The 15,294-nt window shown below is 32.7% G+C and overlaps 4 protein-coding genes and 1 pseudogene across 6 annotated transcripts; 2 read left to right on the forward strand and 3 right to left on the reverse strand.

The window, feature by feature from the left end:
* Window positions 1-7,714, forward strand: part of LOC145970600 (protein kinase C and casein kinase substrate in neurons protein 1-like) — a 39,213-nt pseudogene extending 31,499 nt beyond the window's left edge.
* LOC145969731 (uncharacterized) lies at window positions 62-1,192 on the reverse strand. The gene has a single exon (XM_083095935.1). The coding sequence runs from the start codon at window positions 1,190-1,192 to the stop codon at window positions 62-64; it is 1,131 nt and encodes a 376-aa protein (XP_082952061.1).
* Window positions 7,535-11,102, reverse strand: LOC145970371 (uncharacterized). The gene is made up of 2 exons (XM_083097100.1): window positions 10,324-11,102; window positions 7,535-9,601 (listed from the first exon to the last, which is right to left on the reverse strand). The coding sequence occupies exons 1-2, from the start codon at window positions 10,908-10,910 to the stop codon at window positions 8,686-8,688; spliced, it is 1,503 nt and encodes a 500-aa protein (XP_082953226.1). The 5' UTR covers window positions 10,911-11,102; the 3' UTR covers window positions 7,535-8,685.
* A 311-nt stretch (window positions 11,103-11,413) lies between these two features.
* Window positions 11,414-14,509, reverse strand: LOC145970428 (uncharacterized). Of its 3 annotated transcripts, none has more exons than XM_083097242.1 (4): window positions 13,147-14,509; window positions 12,448-12,830; window positions 11,894-12,171; window positions 11,414-11,812 (listed from the first exon to the last, which is right to left on the reverse strand). In XM_083097242.1, the coding sequence occupies exons 1-2, from the start codon at window positions 13,204-13,206 to the stop codon at window positions 12,510-12,512; spliced, it is 381 nt and encodes a 126-aa protein (XP_082953368.1). In that variant the 5' UTR covers window positions 13,207-14,509; the 3' UTR covers window positions 11,414-11,812; window positions 11,894-12,171; window positions 12,448-12,509. The 3 variants fall into 3 exon arrangements, with proteins under 3 accessions (XP_082953368.1, XP_082953367.1, XP_082953366.1); XM_083097241.1 differs by having other exon boundaries at window positions 11,894-12,252; XM_083097240.1 differs by having other exon boundaries at window positions 11,894-12,314; window positions 13,147-14,508.
* LOC145970425 (uncharacterized) lies at window positions 13,604-14,877 on the forward strand. Its single transcript, XM_083097233.1, has 2 exons — window positions 13,604-13,987; window positions 14,100-14,877. Exons 1-2 carry the CDS (start codon window positions 13,838-13,840, stop codon window positions 14,397-14,399), a joined length of 450 nt encoding a protein of 149 aa, XP_082953359.1. The 5' UTR covers window positions 13,604-13,837; the 3' UTR covers window positions 14,400-14,877.
* The last annotated feature ends 417 nt before the right edge of the window (window positions 14,878-15,294 follow it).

Below are 15,294 nucleotides of genomic sequence, written 5' to 3' on the forward strand. Positions count from 1 at the left end.
AATATTTAAATTAAAGATTTATGCAATGCATTATATTTTATAATTACATAAACTATTTAAATTATACGTACCGATCACAGATATATATCTTGTGATCCTTTTTACTCAACTGTGAACTGACAAGTCGCGATATTTTGATCCATGCGAAATGTCCGACGCTGTTACCGTCTTCCACATACAACAGATTGACGTGTTTATTTCGTTTTTGCTCCGAAAGACGTACCGGGACAATGCTGTTCTCCTTCTTGATGCTGTACACGTTGATGGAGATATTGTTTATATGTTCAAACTTTTTTAGTTGGTTCAACGTCATCGGAAACTCAATATTTTGTACATTTAACACCGTCGTATAGTGGGGATATGAAGATTCCCGATTTGTGTCTCTTTCAGCGGGGTATAGAGCGGCCACCACTGCCCACGCGAAACACGCATTGTCTCTGGATTGTACATTAATTACAGCTCTCTTCATCATAATTTCTCGCGGCAATTTAATATAACATCCCGCGCGCATAGGATTATACTTATTTATATTTACAGTCAAATTCAATATTCGCGACAATGCCCACCCGCTATCGCGTTCCTGAAATTCTTCCAGCGATGCTAGAGTGGGTTCGATAACGCGACGCTCGTACCACTCGTGTAAATCGGATGTGTGAAAGAGTTCACAGTTTCTCGTATTGGTACTTTTATTTGCACGCTTATCACCCGACACAAATTCACCGTTGAATATAGTGTTCAATTTTACACTGTTGTATCTTCTTATAACGTCTTGCACTTGCTCGAGCACGATGTCTTTGGCGTCCTCGAGAAATTGACGAGGTTCGATATGGTTTGCGTTAATCACAGCACCGGTTAGAATACGGTTATCGAACGCGGTATCAATCTCGCGCCACACAAGTTCATTTTGATGCGCGCTACATCCGGCACCCGCGTTATTGTCGCCACTGTAATTACCACCACTGGGTATAAACTGTCTCTGCAATCGAGTCTTTGCACCTTCGAGTCGCGCGATTCGAGCAATCAGCGATTGTCGATTCCCGATCGATAATCGTGGTCGTTTGATCCGACTTTGCTCTTCCAGCGACTCGATGTACTCGTTGCATCGTTGTAGCCATGCAAAATATTCGCCCAAGGTGGCAATTTGGCTGGATTGCTCCACCAGGTCGCGTTCAGTCTGTTCGATGTTTTCCATTTTATATATAATCACACAATATATATATATATATATATATATATATATATTATCACACAACACTGACAGAACACTACTTTCTGACAGAACACTATACTTTTTGACTATACCTTTGCTATACCGTCGTGTCGATGCGCTTTCAAATCACGTACTATGATCTGATGCGCTTCGATCCTTCTTATATTCAGCCAACAAACTTTCAGAGATTGTTGAAGGCACAAAAGAAAAAAATTTTTGTAACTGAACCTAGGGTTGAAAATGTGTTGTTATCTCGCTATGATTCACAGATTGCTCGAAAACGTCGGACCCCGAAATATCTCAAAAATGTGTTGTTATCTACGTATTTCCATCCGCCCAATCCTTCAAAGAATACTTCTATTTATATTGTGTATGTTAAAAAAATATAATGAAGAGGACTCTGCTGCACTAGAGTATCATTTCTTTCGTTGCTCTTCTGTGTTTCGGTGGTCTGCTGCACTAGAGTATCATTTCTTTCGTTGCTCTTCTGTGTTTCGTTAGTCTTGTGCAATGGCTGAAGAAAACGTAATTATCATCGACGACGATACGGATGATGATTACGATTATTGGATGGATCCAGTTGTGGCGGAGCGGATGGAGATAGAGAGAGAGGAGAGAGAGAGGAGAGAGATGGAAGATGATGGATCTGATATAGAACCCTTGGCGAAGGACAGTGATTATGATAGTGACAATAGTGTCGATATTCTTGATGAACGGTTACAAAAGAAACAGCGAGATTTAAGCATATCTGAAATAATGACATACAATCAAGCAACAAAGATATGTTGCATTTCATATTACTACATGGAAAATGGATTAAAATTTTGTATCGAATGCTTTCTAGAAGCACCGGATCAGTATGAAGAAACTAGTGCTGTTCGAGAACATAGAACCATAGCTTATGTTCATTTGGAAAATATGTCATGCAAAGAGTGCAGAAGATCTTTGAATCAAATATTGGCCTGCAACATGTGCCCTATTTGCACAAATTAAAATAGATGATGGATAACATTGTAAGTATCTTAATTTATTATATATCAAAAGTATTTTAAAATAAATTATTAAAATAATTTAAACTAATGAAATGCGTATGTTTTCTTCTGTTTTCAGAAACGGCTTCCCCAACATAGCCCGACGGTCTATTTTATATATTATTATTATTATTTTTTTATATTGTATACTTTTTATTAAACACACACATTTAAATAAATTATATATATATTTTTAATTGTAACAAAATCATGACGTAATTTCTTCGCACGCATTTCCATCCACCCAATCCTTCAAAGAATACTTCTATTTATATTGTTTGTTAACTGGTAATATTGTATAATATCTCAAAAATGTGTTGTTATCTCGCTATGATTCACAGATTGCTCGAAAACGTCGGACCCCGAAATATCTCAAAATATAAGTTTATGACTAATATTGTATACTTGCGATAATACAGAGAGAGAAAGAGAGATAAAAGGGATAAAGAGATAGATAGAGGGATAGAGGGATGGAGAGGGAGAGAGAGGGATAGAAATATAAAGGGATAAAGAGAGAGCGAGAGAGAGGGAGGAATAGAGAGAGACCCAAAATCTTCTTCATAGGAATACCGCCATTTTTGTTTATACGTGCGTCCCCCGCCCCGCAGCCCCCGCGCCATCGAAATTCCCTCCGTCCCGCGTGACGTCATCCCCCCTCCATCCTGCGTGACGTCATTCCCCCGCGCCGCTGAGATCCCCTCGCCCCTCATCCCCCTGAGATCCCTGCGTTAGAACCGGCCTAGTACTAACTACTCATTTGTAGATTTTGAACTTTGTAAACTAACGAAATAATCAATTTAGTGTCGCGTGATAATCGTTATGTTGAAGATTGAATGCAAATTGCGTGAAAGATGAAAAAGGTTTAATTTTAATACATATATACGAAGCGTACTTTTATATAAACTTTTACCATCATAAAGTTTATATAACCGTAAAGTTTAAAGCCGCTTTATAAAAGCTTCAAACTATTAGACTGTATCCCGTGATACCGACCAGTCCTTACGTTCAAGTCAACATTAAAGAAGAACGCTCTCTGTAAGATTTCTAAATTTTTTCCTCGTCTCTTTTGACAGGTGAAGAAAATGCAGGACAGAGTGCAAAAAACAAAAGAGGAGGTGCAAAAGGCGAAGGAGAAGTACGAGGCGGCGCTTCAAGAAATCAATCAATACAATCCAAAATACATGGAAGACATGACGCAAGTATTTGAGAAGTATCAGGAAATGGAGGCGCAGCGACTACAGTTCTTCAAAGACGTCCTCTTCGGCATTCGCGAATGTCTGAATATATCGCAGGATCCAATGATCCCTTTTTCATTATTGTGCAACTATATATATGATCCATCATGTATGATAATTGTAAATTTAAAAATTACACAAATGTATTTTGCCTTAAATTATATATTCAAATATATTATATCAATTATATATTATTGTATAAATATGATACGATTGCGTCTATCATAATCAATATTGATTGCGGGCTCTCAGTATTACCATTAAATTCAGCTTACAATAATTTAAATTAATAATAAAACTGAAAATAATAAAATTAAAAATAATAAAATTAAAATCCTCATTTCTCAATGTTCTATTAGATTTAATGAATATGAAAAACTTGCCAGGACACCCTGCTCGTGGTTGAAGATCTATTATTAGAAAAGCATATAGCTGTAGCGTGGACTGAATATTACTCTATAGCTCTTCCCTTTATTTTACAATAATTTTACCATTACTCGAATCGTTATGTGCGTCTCGCCACATATTTTTTTATTTCCGGCACAACATAGAATACCATAATGTTTGCCGTCATTTTCCTTGAAACATTTAACATAAAATATAAAGATATCGATATTTTTAGGAAATAAAGAGTTTCATTGAGGAAAAAGTAAATTTTGTCTGCATTAAAAGTGTGTAATAAGTAAAATATCGATAACTTTTTATAATGGACAATAATAAAAATGATATCCTATTCGTGATAAAATGAAGAATAAGATCATACTTAAAGGAAGGCGAACGGGCATATTTAATCAAAGTTTTTAACTCTCTCACAACTTATCGCTGTGTCATCAAATTGCATCGTATAACATTAAATAAAAATTATGCTTTTGTACAATCGCGTTTCCGAAAAAAATTTGCTTACAATAATGTTTTGTCCTTTGAATTTTCTTGAGGCTTCTAACTCGTAATCTTATATTTATCTTACTAAATACTTATTTAGGACATTCTCCTAAAAAGGAGTAATATCTTATAAATTTATAGAAAATTTATCTAATCGTTGTACATAACGCGAATTCATCAATCGTCATTTTATAATGATCACGGGTTACAGGCATTGCCGATCTTATCAATATTTTCCAGTTTAATTAACTTATATATAATTTCAGTTTAACTAACTTATATATAAAAAACCTTACGCTCCAAAAAGATACGTTTCATTATTGCAATTTTCCGGAATGCATGCATGTGATTGTTTTGGGACATTGCTATTATGCAGGACTACACAGAGGAGTTCCGCGAGATCACGAAGGGCTCGAAGTCGAAGGAGGCGCTTCCGGCAGGCTCCATCACACTCATCAATTAACGCCCGGTCGGCGAGGATCTGCATGTAAAGTTTTGTTTACACGTTACACACGTGACACGCGCCGCCCGTGTAATCTCATTTTATAATTGTTAAACATATTCAAAGTCCGTCCGGCCTACGATCTATCTCGATCGGCCACGTTGAGACGATCGAGAGGTCGTCGGCGCCGATTAAAAGCAAGCACGCGACAGCTTTTAAACGCGGATGTCCCAGCTGGTTGCGAGGTCATCCAAGATGGGTTTCCTTTCTCAGCTTCTAGCTCTTAGCCGGCTTAACCGAATTAACCGTAAATCCGCTCAGCGCTTGCACTCGCACGTAATCGCACGGATCTCTGCCTAAAGGTGAACATGGAATAGCCTCCTCCCCTGGATGGCAGATATAGGAGGAACGAATTTACAAACTATTGAGGTAACACACATTGCGACAAAGGCAGGAAATACAAGTCACGAAATATTGCAAAATTATATATCGTTCAAAAGAGATTATACATACTTTTGAAATATTTTTTATTTATTCATGATATTTGTATCATAAGATAAGAGAAAAGATAAATCTGCCTAATCTAAGCAAATTTATTCTTATTTGAGTGATACATTTTATAAAATTAAAAGAATTATCATCATTATAACAAAAATAATCAATGAAAACATTGTATTTTAATCGTTTATGATTAGACTTAGATTAGACTTAGATTCTACAAAATTCTGTAATCCTCAAAAGTTTGTAAATTGTCTCCTTTCAAGATGCTTATTATCCTGTTTATGGTATACGGTATGGATAATTATAATATTATTAAAATATGAATATAAGTCACATCGAGCTTAACAACAGTCATATATGCCTGCAACCGATTGTTGAAAATCACATGCGGCACATCTGCATGTTTCACATGCTTAGAAATATTATATTATTATGAAAGTGTCGTATTATATACATATGGAATTAAACAATGGAAATATAATATGCAATTAAGTTTGCGAATAAAAGAGGTTTTTTTATAAACCAAACTTTATCAGGACTGTCGTACTTTCTTTCAGCTATAAACTTTTCAAATATTCGTAAATTATACTCTAATAGTATTTTAATTTATAATCGAAGCAATGTAATATATAATCAAATGGGCATTTAATGGAAATTAGATTACAAAACTTATATAGACATTTAATTTAAATTTATATATAAACATGAAACATATACGAAAGAAAGAAGTAAATTCCAAAGAAAATGCGATGGTTATTGTATACATTAATTTTTTGCTTGATATAGCATAAAGTTCTGTATATATTTATCGGAAAGCTACGAATTATATCGTTCAAGAATATCTCATTTAAAATGTCTCATTAAATTTTCATCAAAAAATAACGCAATAATAATACATCTGTGACTAAAAATTATTGTAACATTTCTTTAACTACTCATAATTCATATAATCTGTCTATATAGAGTCCTGTCCTTATCGTGTTAGAATTCATCTCAAAAAATTGCAATCTCGAGCCTTGTTGCGCTTTGTAAATATGCGCTTTTTAAAATTGTAAAAATGAATTGTAATGAAAATACAGATGTACGATGAGAGATAGTCTATCTTCTCTATAAAAATATTTTCTTGAATTGTCGAGTGAGCAGTGCTCACTATGCAAAGACATAGGACATCGAATCGGTCAATTTTTCCTTGTATTCGTTATATCTTGACATATGTAATAAGATTATTGAGATTATTGAGAAGATAGACCAGGTGAAATAATGAAAAGGCTTTAACAAAATCGCACATGCATCGTTGGCATGCTAATTAAACATTCGCAGTGAGCGATTCTCGAATCATATGAAACATTTGGTTACACGCATGGCATTTTCAACGAGATAAATTCGTGCATCGCGGTTACACACTATGCGAATTTCATTGAAACGTATCTAATATATTTCCACATATTTCAAATCAGGAATTTCCACCGGTCAACAACAAATCAAAATCAAAGTCCATCAGCCGTGTAGTATGAGCGGACAGCAATCACGGAGATAGCAAAACCGACACAATAAGTTCGAGCAAGCAGTCTTCGGAAAAGAACAACGAGAGCGATAACGTCAATAGACTATTACATAAGTTTGTTGCAAAAGCGACTCTTATAAAGCTCTTTATCTAGTTAACTAGTAAGAACCGCGTGTGAAATGTATGATGATTGCAGTAACGGTACTAACGCCAAGCAAGAGTCAAACCCATTCGAAGAGGAGGAATGGGACGAGGAAGGTGGTGAACCATTGGTCGACAATGGAAAACCAGGGGTTCCCGTGCGAGGGTTGTACGACTACGAAGGAGCCGAGGCGGACGAACTTAGTTTTAAGCAAGGTACCTACATAGGATTTTGTTTTTCGCAAAATTTTAGAGTCAATCAATTTGATTTGTATGCATAATTAATTTGATATGACATAATTTTCTGTATCTATAGCGAAAAATAGGAATACAATTGACTCATTTTGTTTCTTACGATTAATATAATTTAAAATGCAACCAATATAGTTATTTGATATTTTATATATATATATATATATATATATATATATATAAATCTATAATATAATTATTTAATATAAATAATGTAAAAATATATAAATTAATATATATAATTAATTTTTTCTCAAAACTTTTCTCAGGAGATGTATTCGAGAAGCTGGAAGACGAAGATGAACAAGGGTGGTGTAAAGGAAGAAAGATGCCATATTATGCTTATATATAAAAATGTCATTTTATTCATTATAATTATTTCATTAATGTCATTAATATCATCAATAAATGATAAATGATATGAAATCTAAAAACGGTTTAAATATTTGTTCACACAATACATTTGAAAAATTATTTTTACAAACTCAATAATCATCAGATCATGTCATATAATACGTAATGTTACTTTAATTCCTTGTCGATGTTTGATAAGTGGTGTCAATTAAAAGAAAAGGATATATTACATAAAACAATCGATATAATTATAAATTTGTGTTACATTAATGCAGGCCCGTGGTTAGTTTGCACTTTTCTGTCGATTTTGTCTACTGCTATCCCCGCTCCTTTTGTTTCATAGTTTCTCTAGACTTCTCGCCGAAACGAAAGATGCTCGAGTTAAAAAATGATTATAGTTAAAAATCATTCATATATTGTTTCTAAAGTTATTACACTTATAATTATAATATTGATTATTATAATATATAGTAAGATGCTCGAGTTCATGAATGATTATAATTGTAAATCGTTCTGCACACATTACCCTTGCACTTTTTATTCTTTCTAAAGTTATTATAATTACTATTATAATTATAATTGTTATAAGTATTATAAAATTAGAATACTAAAACGCATATTAATTGTATGTATAGATACGATTAAAATTCGTGTTTCATTTCAGTGTTACTTTTGACCTTATAACATAATAATAACAATCATAACAATAATAACTTTACAAACAATGTATGGAGCAATAAAACTATCTGATTTATAATTAATATCGTTCTAAACATCTGAACATCTTATGTTCCGCGTACAAACTAGATGCTATGAAACAAAAGAAGCAGGAACTGTAATAAGTAAAATCGACCAAAAGTGCTAACCGCAGGCCTGTATTAATGTAATACAAATTTATAATTGTGTCGATTGTTTTACGAAATATATCTTTTTTTTGCATTAAAGTTATAATGAAAATTAATAATCATTATAAACGCATTATCTCTTACTTATTTTTTCAAGTAACGTTTTACAAAAAACGTTTTCGTCAAATTTATGAAAGTAAAAAGTGTATCGAAATCGTGTATGTAAATCAAAATTAAAATTAAAAGTTCCAAAAACTAATACATATATTAATTATAATTAATATATTATTAATTAATATTCTCGAATATTTGATCTAATATTTCCGAATTCTTTTTCATTAATTTATCCATCGTTATCGAATTTTGGTTTGTTTTGTGCATTAATTTTAAAATTTGTTCATAATTTTTTTCGATTGATTCTTTTAATTCTAAGTTGGATTTTTTTCTTTTATTTAAAGGTTTTTTTGTTTGAGTGATTTTTTTGCGTTTTCTTGAGCTGGTATTATAAATATCAGATGATGACGGCACGTTAGACGGCTGTTGACTGCTGGTACTACGAATATCAGGATTAGGAGGAAGATCAGAAGAATATTCAGGGATATCAAATGGTACTTCCACATCCACTGATTTTGAATCAAGATCATTAGACTGTTGACTGTCTTTGCTGGTACTAGGAATCACATTATCAAGATTATTATAAATATCAGATGATGACGGCACATCTACTGGTGAGCCGCCGTGTAGAACATTATCCATTAGATCCACGTTAGACGGCTGTTGACTGCTGGTACTACGATTTATATCAGAAGAATATTCAGGGATATCAAATGGTACTTCCACATCCACTGATTTTGAATCAAGATCATTAGACTGTTGACTGTCTTTGCTGGTACTAGGAATCACATTATCAAGATTATTATAAATATCAGATGATGACGGCACATCTACTGGTGAGCCGCCGTGTAGAACATTATCCATTAGATCCACGTTAGACGGCTGTTGACTGCTGGTACTACGATTTATATCAGAAGAATATTCAGGGATATCAAATGGTACTTCCACATCCACTGATTTTGAATCAAGATCATTAGACTGTTGACTGTCTTTGCTGGTACTAGGAATCACATTATCAAGATCAGAAGATGGTTCGTCATTGCTAATTAAGTCATTACTGAGAACATCGTTTTTAGAGGGAGGCTGTAATCTGTAAAAAATATAAAATTTGGATTAATCAGTAAACTCTAATTATATGCACAACATACACCCTCTGTCCAACAAGAAACCGAACTTTTGATAGAAAATGAAACAGACTAATTTATAATTGTTCAAATAATTTATTTTAATCAATATACTCTCCATTAGCTTCGATGCATCGTCTGGCACGGTCAATTAAGTTGTTAAATGATTGTTTTATATCAGTTTTTGAGATGCTGTTGAGAGCCGAGGTCACTGCCGCTTGAACGTCTTTAATGCTGCTGTGTCGCCTTCCTTTCATCGCCAAATGAAGTCCGGGGAAGAGAAAATAGTCGCATGGTCCTAAATCAGGCGGTATTCGCACCATGCAACTATTTTCTCTCCCCCCGACTTCATTTGGCGATGAAAAAAAGGCGACACAGCAGCATTAAAGACGTTCAAGCGGCAGTGACCTCGACTTTCAACAGCATCTCAAAAACTATATAAAACAATCATTTAACAACTTAATTGACTGTGCCAGACGATGCATCAAAGCTAATGGAGAGTATATTGATTGAAATAAATTATTAGAACAATTATAAATTGGTCTGTTTCATTTTCTATCAAAAGTTCGGTTTCTTTTTGGACAGAGAGTATATTCACAATTTATATTTAAAAACCTATTTGTAAGAATTATATAAATTATTCGAAAAAAATAAATTAATAATATTCAATTTTCGCTGTTTCACTTACTGCTTTGGAATTATATCCCAAGGAACGCGAAGTTTCTCATTGTAATGTTTTTCGATCAAATGTTTTATAAAGATGACCGCATTCTTAGCTCCAATGTAATTCTTACACATGTAACAATTATCCACTTGGACGATATAGTCCGCTGGGTTGATCTTACATGTATACTCTGTAACAGTTTCAATCCACTGAATTAAGCTATTAAACTCCTTTTTTGTAATTTTATGTTCTGCTTTCAAATGTCTTGTCATCTCTTTTGATGCTTCTAGTATCGTTTTCTTTTTGGACTGCGGATTATCAGCGATAGAAATTATGCGTTCACAACATGTACACATTACGTCTGGATTTAATATATCCTCTGTCTTTGTCACTTTATAAGATGAATCCAACTGTAATTTTGAATCCATTGTCTGCTTTCTGATCTCTTCGAAAAATTTTTTATGCTTCTTATCGTCTTTTTGCATATGACATTGCAAAACGTCGTATATATTTATGACAGGCATAATATCACGTTCACAAAAACTACATTTTGCTTGACGAATACCTTCTGCCACAAAAAAATTCCAAACCCATGAATTATTTTCTACCATGATGTCCGTTGTGTATCACAGATCGTGAGCTACTGAGTACAGAATAAAAATTATGTCAAGCAAGAGTGTACCAAGAATATAGAAGGTGTGTAGAAAAAAGTAGGAAAGGTCGCGGTAAGATGTGTGATTGTATGATGTAAATATTAACTGTTTAACGTGTTTGCCTGATTTGTGTTCGTTTAAAAATATTATTTCATGATAGTGAAGGAATTCTTAGAAAAGCCGTTAAAAATTGTAACCATTAAATGTTCTTAAAATCTATGTAATATGTCTTTAAAATTTATCTTTAAATTGATATATCTGTTACTGAATATGTGAAGCTGTTATTAAATTTTTAACTTGAATTTTTTGATAATCTGCATTCAAATTACAATTAAAACAATAAGAATATAGTAAGCAGGTATTAAATTTTTTTACGATTCGATATTATATTTTTAATTTAATAATAAATTCTCAATTTAACAATTTATCTTTAATCATTTCTTTATTATTAATATGTAAAAATTTTTATTTTATTAGAATTTTTAATTAAAATATTCGTAACAACTCAAATATTTAACTTTAATTATTATTCGGATTAAAAAATTTTTGCCCGACTTATTTGTTAATTCCTATATCTTTTTGGTTTTAGAAATTATTGGGAGGAGGGGGGTTATATTCGATTTATAAATAAATGACAAATTTTTGAATTATTGTATCTAAATAAAACATTAGCTGAACGAGTTTGATTTCAATACTTATAACACATGCCAAATACAAGTGCAATATATAAATATCCTTTTCAGGGGTAATCCTTTTCAGGGAGGAACGCTTTGAAATATTCATAATCATTTCTTTTTTACTCCAGGGATAGCACGCTGTAATTTCGCGTTCATCCCTCGCAGGCACCTTCACCCTTCTGCCTAAAAAATACAATAACAATGCGATTATTTTCAGTCGAGATTCATTCTCTGAATAATTCGGGTTACGCTATAATTACATACCATTTTGTATTATTATTTATGGGCTATATTTTTTTATCATGTTAAATAACATAATTGTCGAAGATAAATGGATGCGATAATTTCTAATAACGACAGATTTCTGATATATTATCCTTTTTCCACTACAAGCTTTTCCATCTCGATGGTCGCAATCAAATTAATTTAGTCGTGTCATAAATCGTTTCGCGTTAATTTGCCCACATTATCAAAACGACATCGGCGTCGGCTGTTTGACTTGTTTAAAAAGCATCTCCTTGGTGCGAAACTTGTTCATTGTCCTGTTCAAGCGAAGTCATATTTTCCGCGGTCCATTACAACCGCGGAATACGGTGGTCGTTAGACGTCATTTCACGTCAAGTCTTTGATAATTTCGATATATATATATATATATATATATATATATATATAATATATAAAATAACTATAAATAAATATATAATATATATATGTATTAGATTATATATATATATATATATATATATAAACATATGTTTTATAAAAAACAATTATACAATAATTGACATAGATTAGGAATATTATTCTTAACTTATTACCTTGAGCTTAACAATTGTGTCGTGCCAAAAAACTGTGAAAAATGTTTATCGTGTTCTACTCATTATTGAATAGAACTTTTATGATGCACGACTTGCAGTAATAAACCTAATTTGTTGTAATGATTCGCGTATGATATTGACAAGACTCTGCCTTCGGTCAAAGCTTTTGCTGATTTTTTAGATTCGAACAAATAGGGATTTAAAAATTTAACGTCTTCCAGATATTCAACTGCAACTTGATAAAACACAGAGAGCTTCTTTTGTATCTCAGTCAAAGTAGGTAGATTTGATAATTCTCGCTCGACCTTTCGTAACTCGCTGTTATAAATCGCTGTTTTACTGTTTCTAAATTGTTGTATTACATAGGATAAATCTCTGTACACCTGATAACAGATAAAACAATCTTAAATAATCTTAAATAAAAAAGTGTAACATTGAAAGATAATAAGCGATTTTTGGCGTCCTTCTGGTATAACAACCAATGTGTACCAGAGTGTCTTATACATCGATAAAACATACGTACGTATATATGTTTTATCAATGTGTAAGACATTCTGGTACACATTGGTTGTTATACCAAAAGCACGCCAAAGATCGTCTAATAACAAAAAAAGAATACAGCGATCGCTATAAAACTAGGAAAAGAAAACCAAAGGACCAAGTTCTACCAAATGAAATTACTTAAAGCAACCGCATTACTTTTTTAGTAGCATTACTCGATCGGATGCTTCCCTTGTTACGAAGTCGTACGATGACCATCAGCCAACTCACACTCCCATCCAAGACCGGCTATATTCCATGGGTTTCGAAGAGAAACGCCGATGTGTTCCTCCATTCCCGTTCTTTCTCGTAGGTTCCATCAGGACCTCTTGTCCTCCCTCTTTCCGTCGCGCAGCTCCGTTCGAACACGGTCACATGTATATGCAAATTTATTCTGCCGTTGTTATGCAAAACTACAGAAGAAGATTTATTAGTAGAAATATTCATAGGATCTTGAATGGACATAATAAAAGGATTACCGTGCTTTCGATGAATTGTATATCAAGTGGAAAATTTAATGAAGTTACACAAGGTAATTTCACAATTAATTTCACTATAAATAGAAATATTTATGTTTAAACATATAACTCCATCTTTGATTGATGTGTTTGTTCCTGAATTGTTATCATTATTTCCAAATTATTCATGATTTATATTTTACTTTCTAGTACAAAATAACACATTTTCTATACGGCACTGGTGAAGAAGCTACATTGAAAGCTCTACAAGCTTTTAATGTCTTGGAGAAAAATTTGATGTCGCTGAATGATATGCCTCTGACGATTAACGGTATTCAAGGCACAATTAATATTGATTTGCAGTTGCTTTAAAAGGAAGAGTCGCGTTGCAAATGAGTAGTAATGCATTGCTGATAACGGAGCTGGTTCTCAAGAATATGTTAACAGTTTTACAACCAGCAGAAATAGTAGCGCTGCTATCAGCACTGATCTTTCAACAACGCACAGATTCAGAACCTACACTCACACCGAATCTCGCTAATGTATGTGTCATCAATTGTCTTTTTTTTAAATAATTAATGAAGTTTAAAGAAAATTACATATCGAATAATTAAGAGCATCGGAAAGCTAAAACAATGTTCTTTTTTTTTCCAGGGTTGTGAGATAATGAACAAGGTGCATGCGGAATTGGAACATTTAGAGCAGCAATATCAATTGTCGACTATACCGTCATTGAATTTCGGTTTGGTGGAACTTGTCTACGAATGGGCACAAGCTAAATCGTTCACGGAGATCATGAAAATGACGAACGTTCAAGAGGGAATTATCGTTCGATACATACAGCAACTCGGCGAAACCTTGAGAGATGTTAAAAATGCGGCTGTGACTATAAGTGATCCGATTTTGAAAGAAAAAATGGAAGAAGCCTCGACTGCAATCAAACGCGAAGTATAAAATAGTTTAACTTTTTGAAATAGAAAAATGCATTTCTTTTATAAAAATAATGAACTGAATATACGCACATTGTTGAAAACGTAATCTATTTGTAAAAAATATCTTGTCCACAAGCATATACAATACTTCAAAATATTTATAATTTTTTGATAATAATTGTATAATAAAATGTAACTTTATAATTATAATTAAACGACATATTATATTTTGTATATGTTTGCAAATGTTCAAATGCTAGCAGTAAATAACTCGTAGTAATTCTATAGTTTTTTAAGATATACTTAATTTTTTCAAACAAATTATGTTAATTTATAATGCTTATTTGTACAAATATTATTTTATTTCTGTCAACGACATTACAATGCACGTTGATCTGGATTGTTAAGATTTCCCTATGTGTATGATATTCCCTTGATCTTTATTCAATAATTATTTGCAACAGCTCTTTTTAATTAATAAAATTAATATTGTCATGCTATACATATCATTTATTTTCCCAATATCGATTTGTCTATTCAGATATCTTTAAGACATCTATAGATATCTGAAAGATATAGATATAGATAGTACCAGTACATAGCAACTAATTCGATATCATTTATTTAACAAATGATTATCGAATTAGTTGTTATGTATCGGTTGTTTTGTTATATATCGGTTGTTTTGTTATATATCGGTTGTTTTGTCGTTATAATATGCGTTATTCTGCATTCAACAGCAATAGCGATCGGATCAGAATATTATTACAGTGATACACAGTGCTTGCCGAGAGGATTATCATTACGATATACAGCAGAGGATCATCTGATACAGAGAATTCTTCCAGGCGTTCAAAGATTTAAGGATTCTTCCAGGAGTTCGAAGATTTAAGGATTCTTCCAGAAAATCTTTTGAG

Source organism: Camponotus vicinus, unplaced genomic scaffold, assembly GCF_025532165.1.
Source record: "Camponotus vicinus isolate PSW18456_S1 unplaced genomic scaffold, iyCamVici1.0 SCAF_4, whole genome shotgun sequence".
Taxonomy (NCBI): Eukaryota; Metazoa; Arthropoda; class Insecta; order Hymenoptera; family Formicidae; genus Camponotus; species Camponotus vicinus.

Bases quoted from the DNA above. Each gene is read 5' to 3' on its own strand.
- LOC145969731 (XM_083095935.1), bottom strand. From the start codon at position 1,192: ATGGAAAACATCGAACAGACTGAACGCGACCTGGTGGAGCAATCCAGC.
- LOC145970371 (XM_083097100.1), bottom strand. From the start codon at position 10,910: ATGGTAGAAAATAATTCATGGGTTTGGAATTTTTTTGTGGCAGAAGGT. The intron at 9,602-10,323 runs GTAAGTGAAACA...TATTTTTTACAG, and splicing joins TGGGATATAATTCCAAAGCA to ATTACAGCCTCCCTCTAAAA.
- LOC145970428 (XM_083097242.1), bottom strand. From the start codon at position 13,206: ATGGTCATCGTACGACTTCGTAACAAGGGAAGCATCCGATCGAGTAAT. The intron at 12,831-13,146 runs GTAATGCGGTTG...ATCTGTTATCAG, and splicing joins CGAGTAATGCTACTAAAAAA to GTGTACAGAGATTTATCCTA.
- LOC145970425 (XM_083097233.1), top strand. From the start codon at position 13,838: ATGAGTAGTAATGCATTGCTGATAACGGAGCTGGTTCTCAAGAATATG. The intron at 13,988-14,099 runs GTATGTGTCATC...TTTTTTTTCCAG, and splicing joins TCACACCGAATCTCGCTAAT to GGTTGTGAGATAATGAACAA.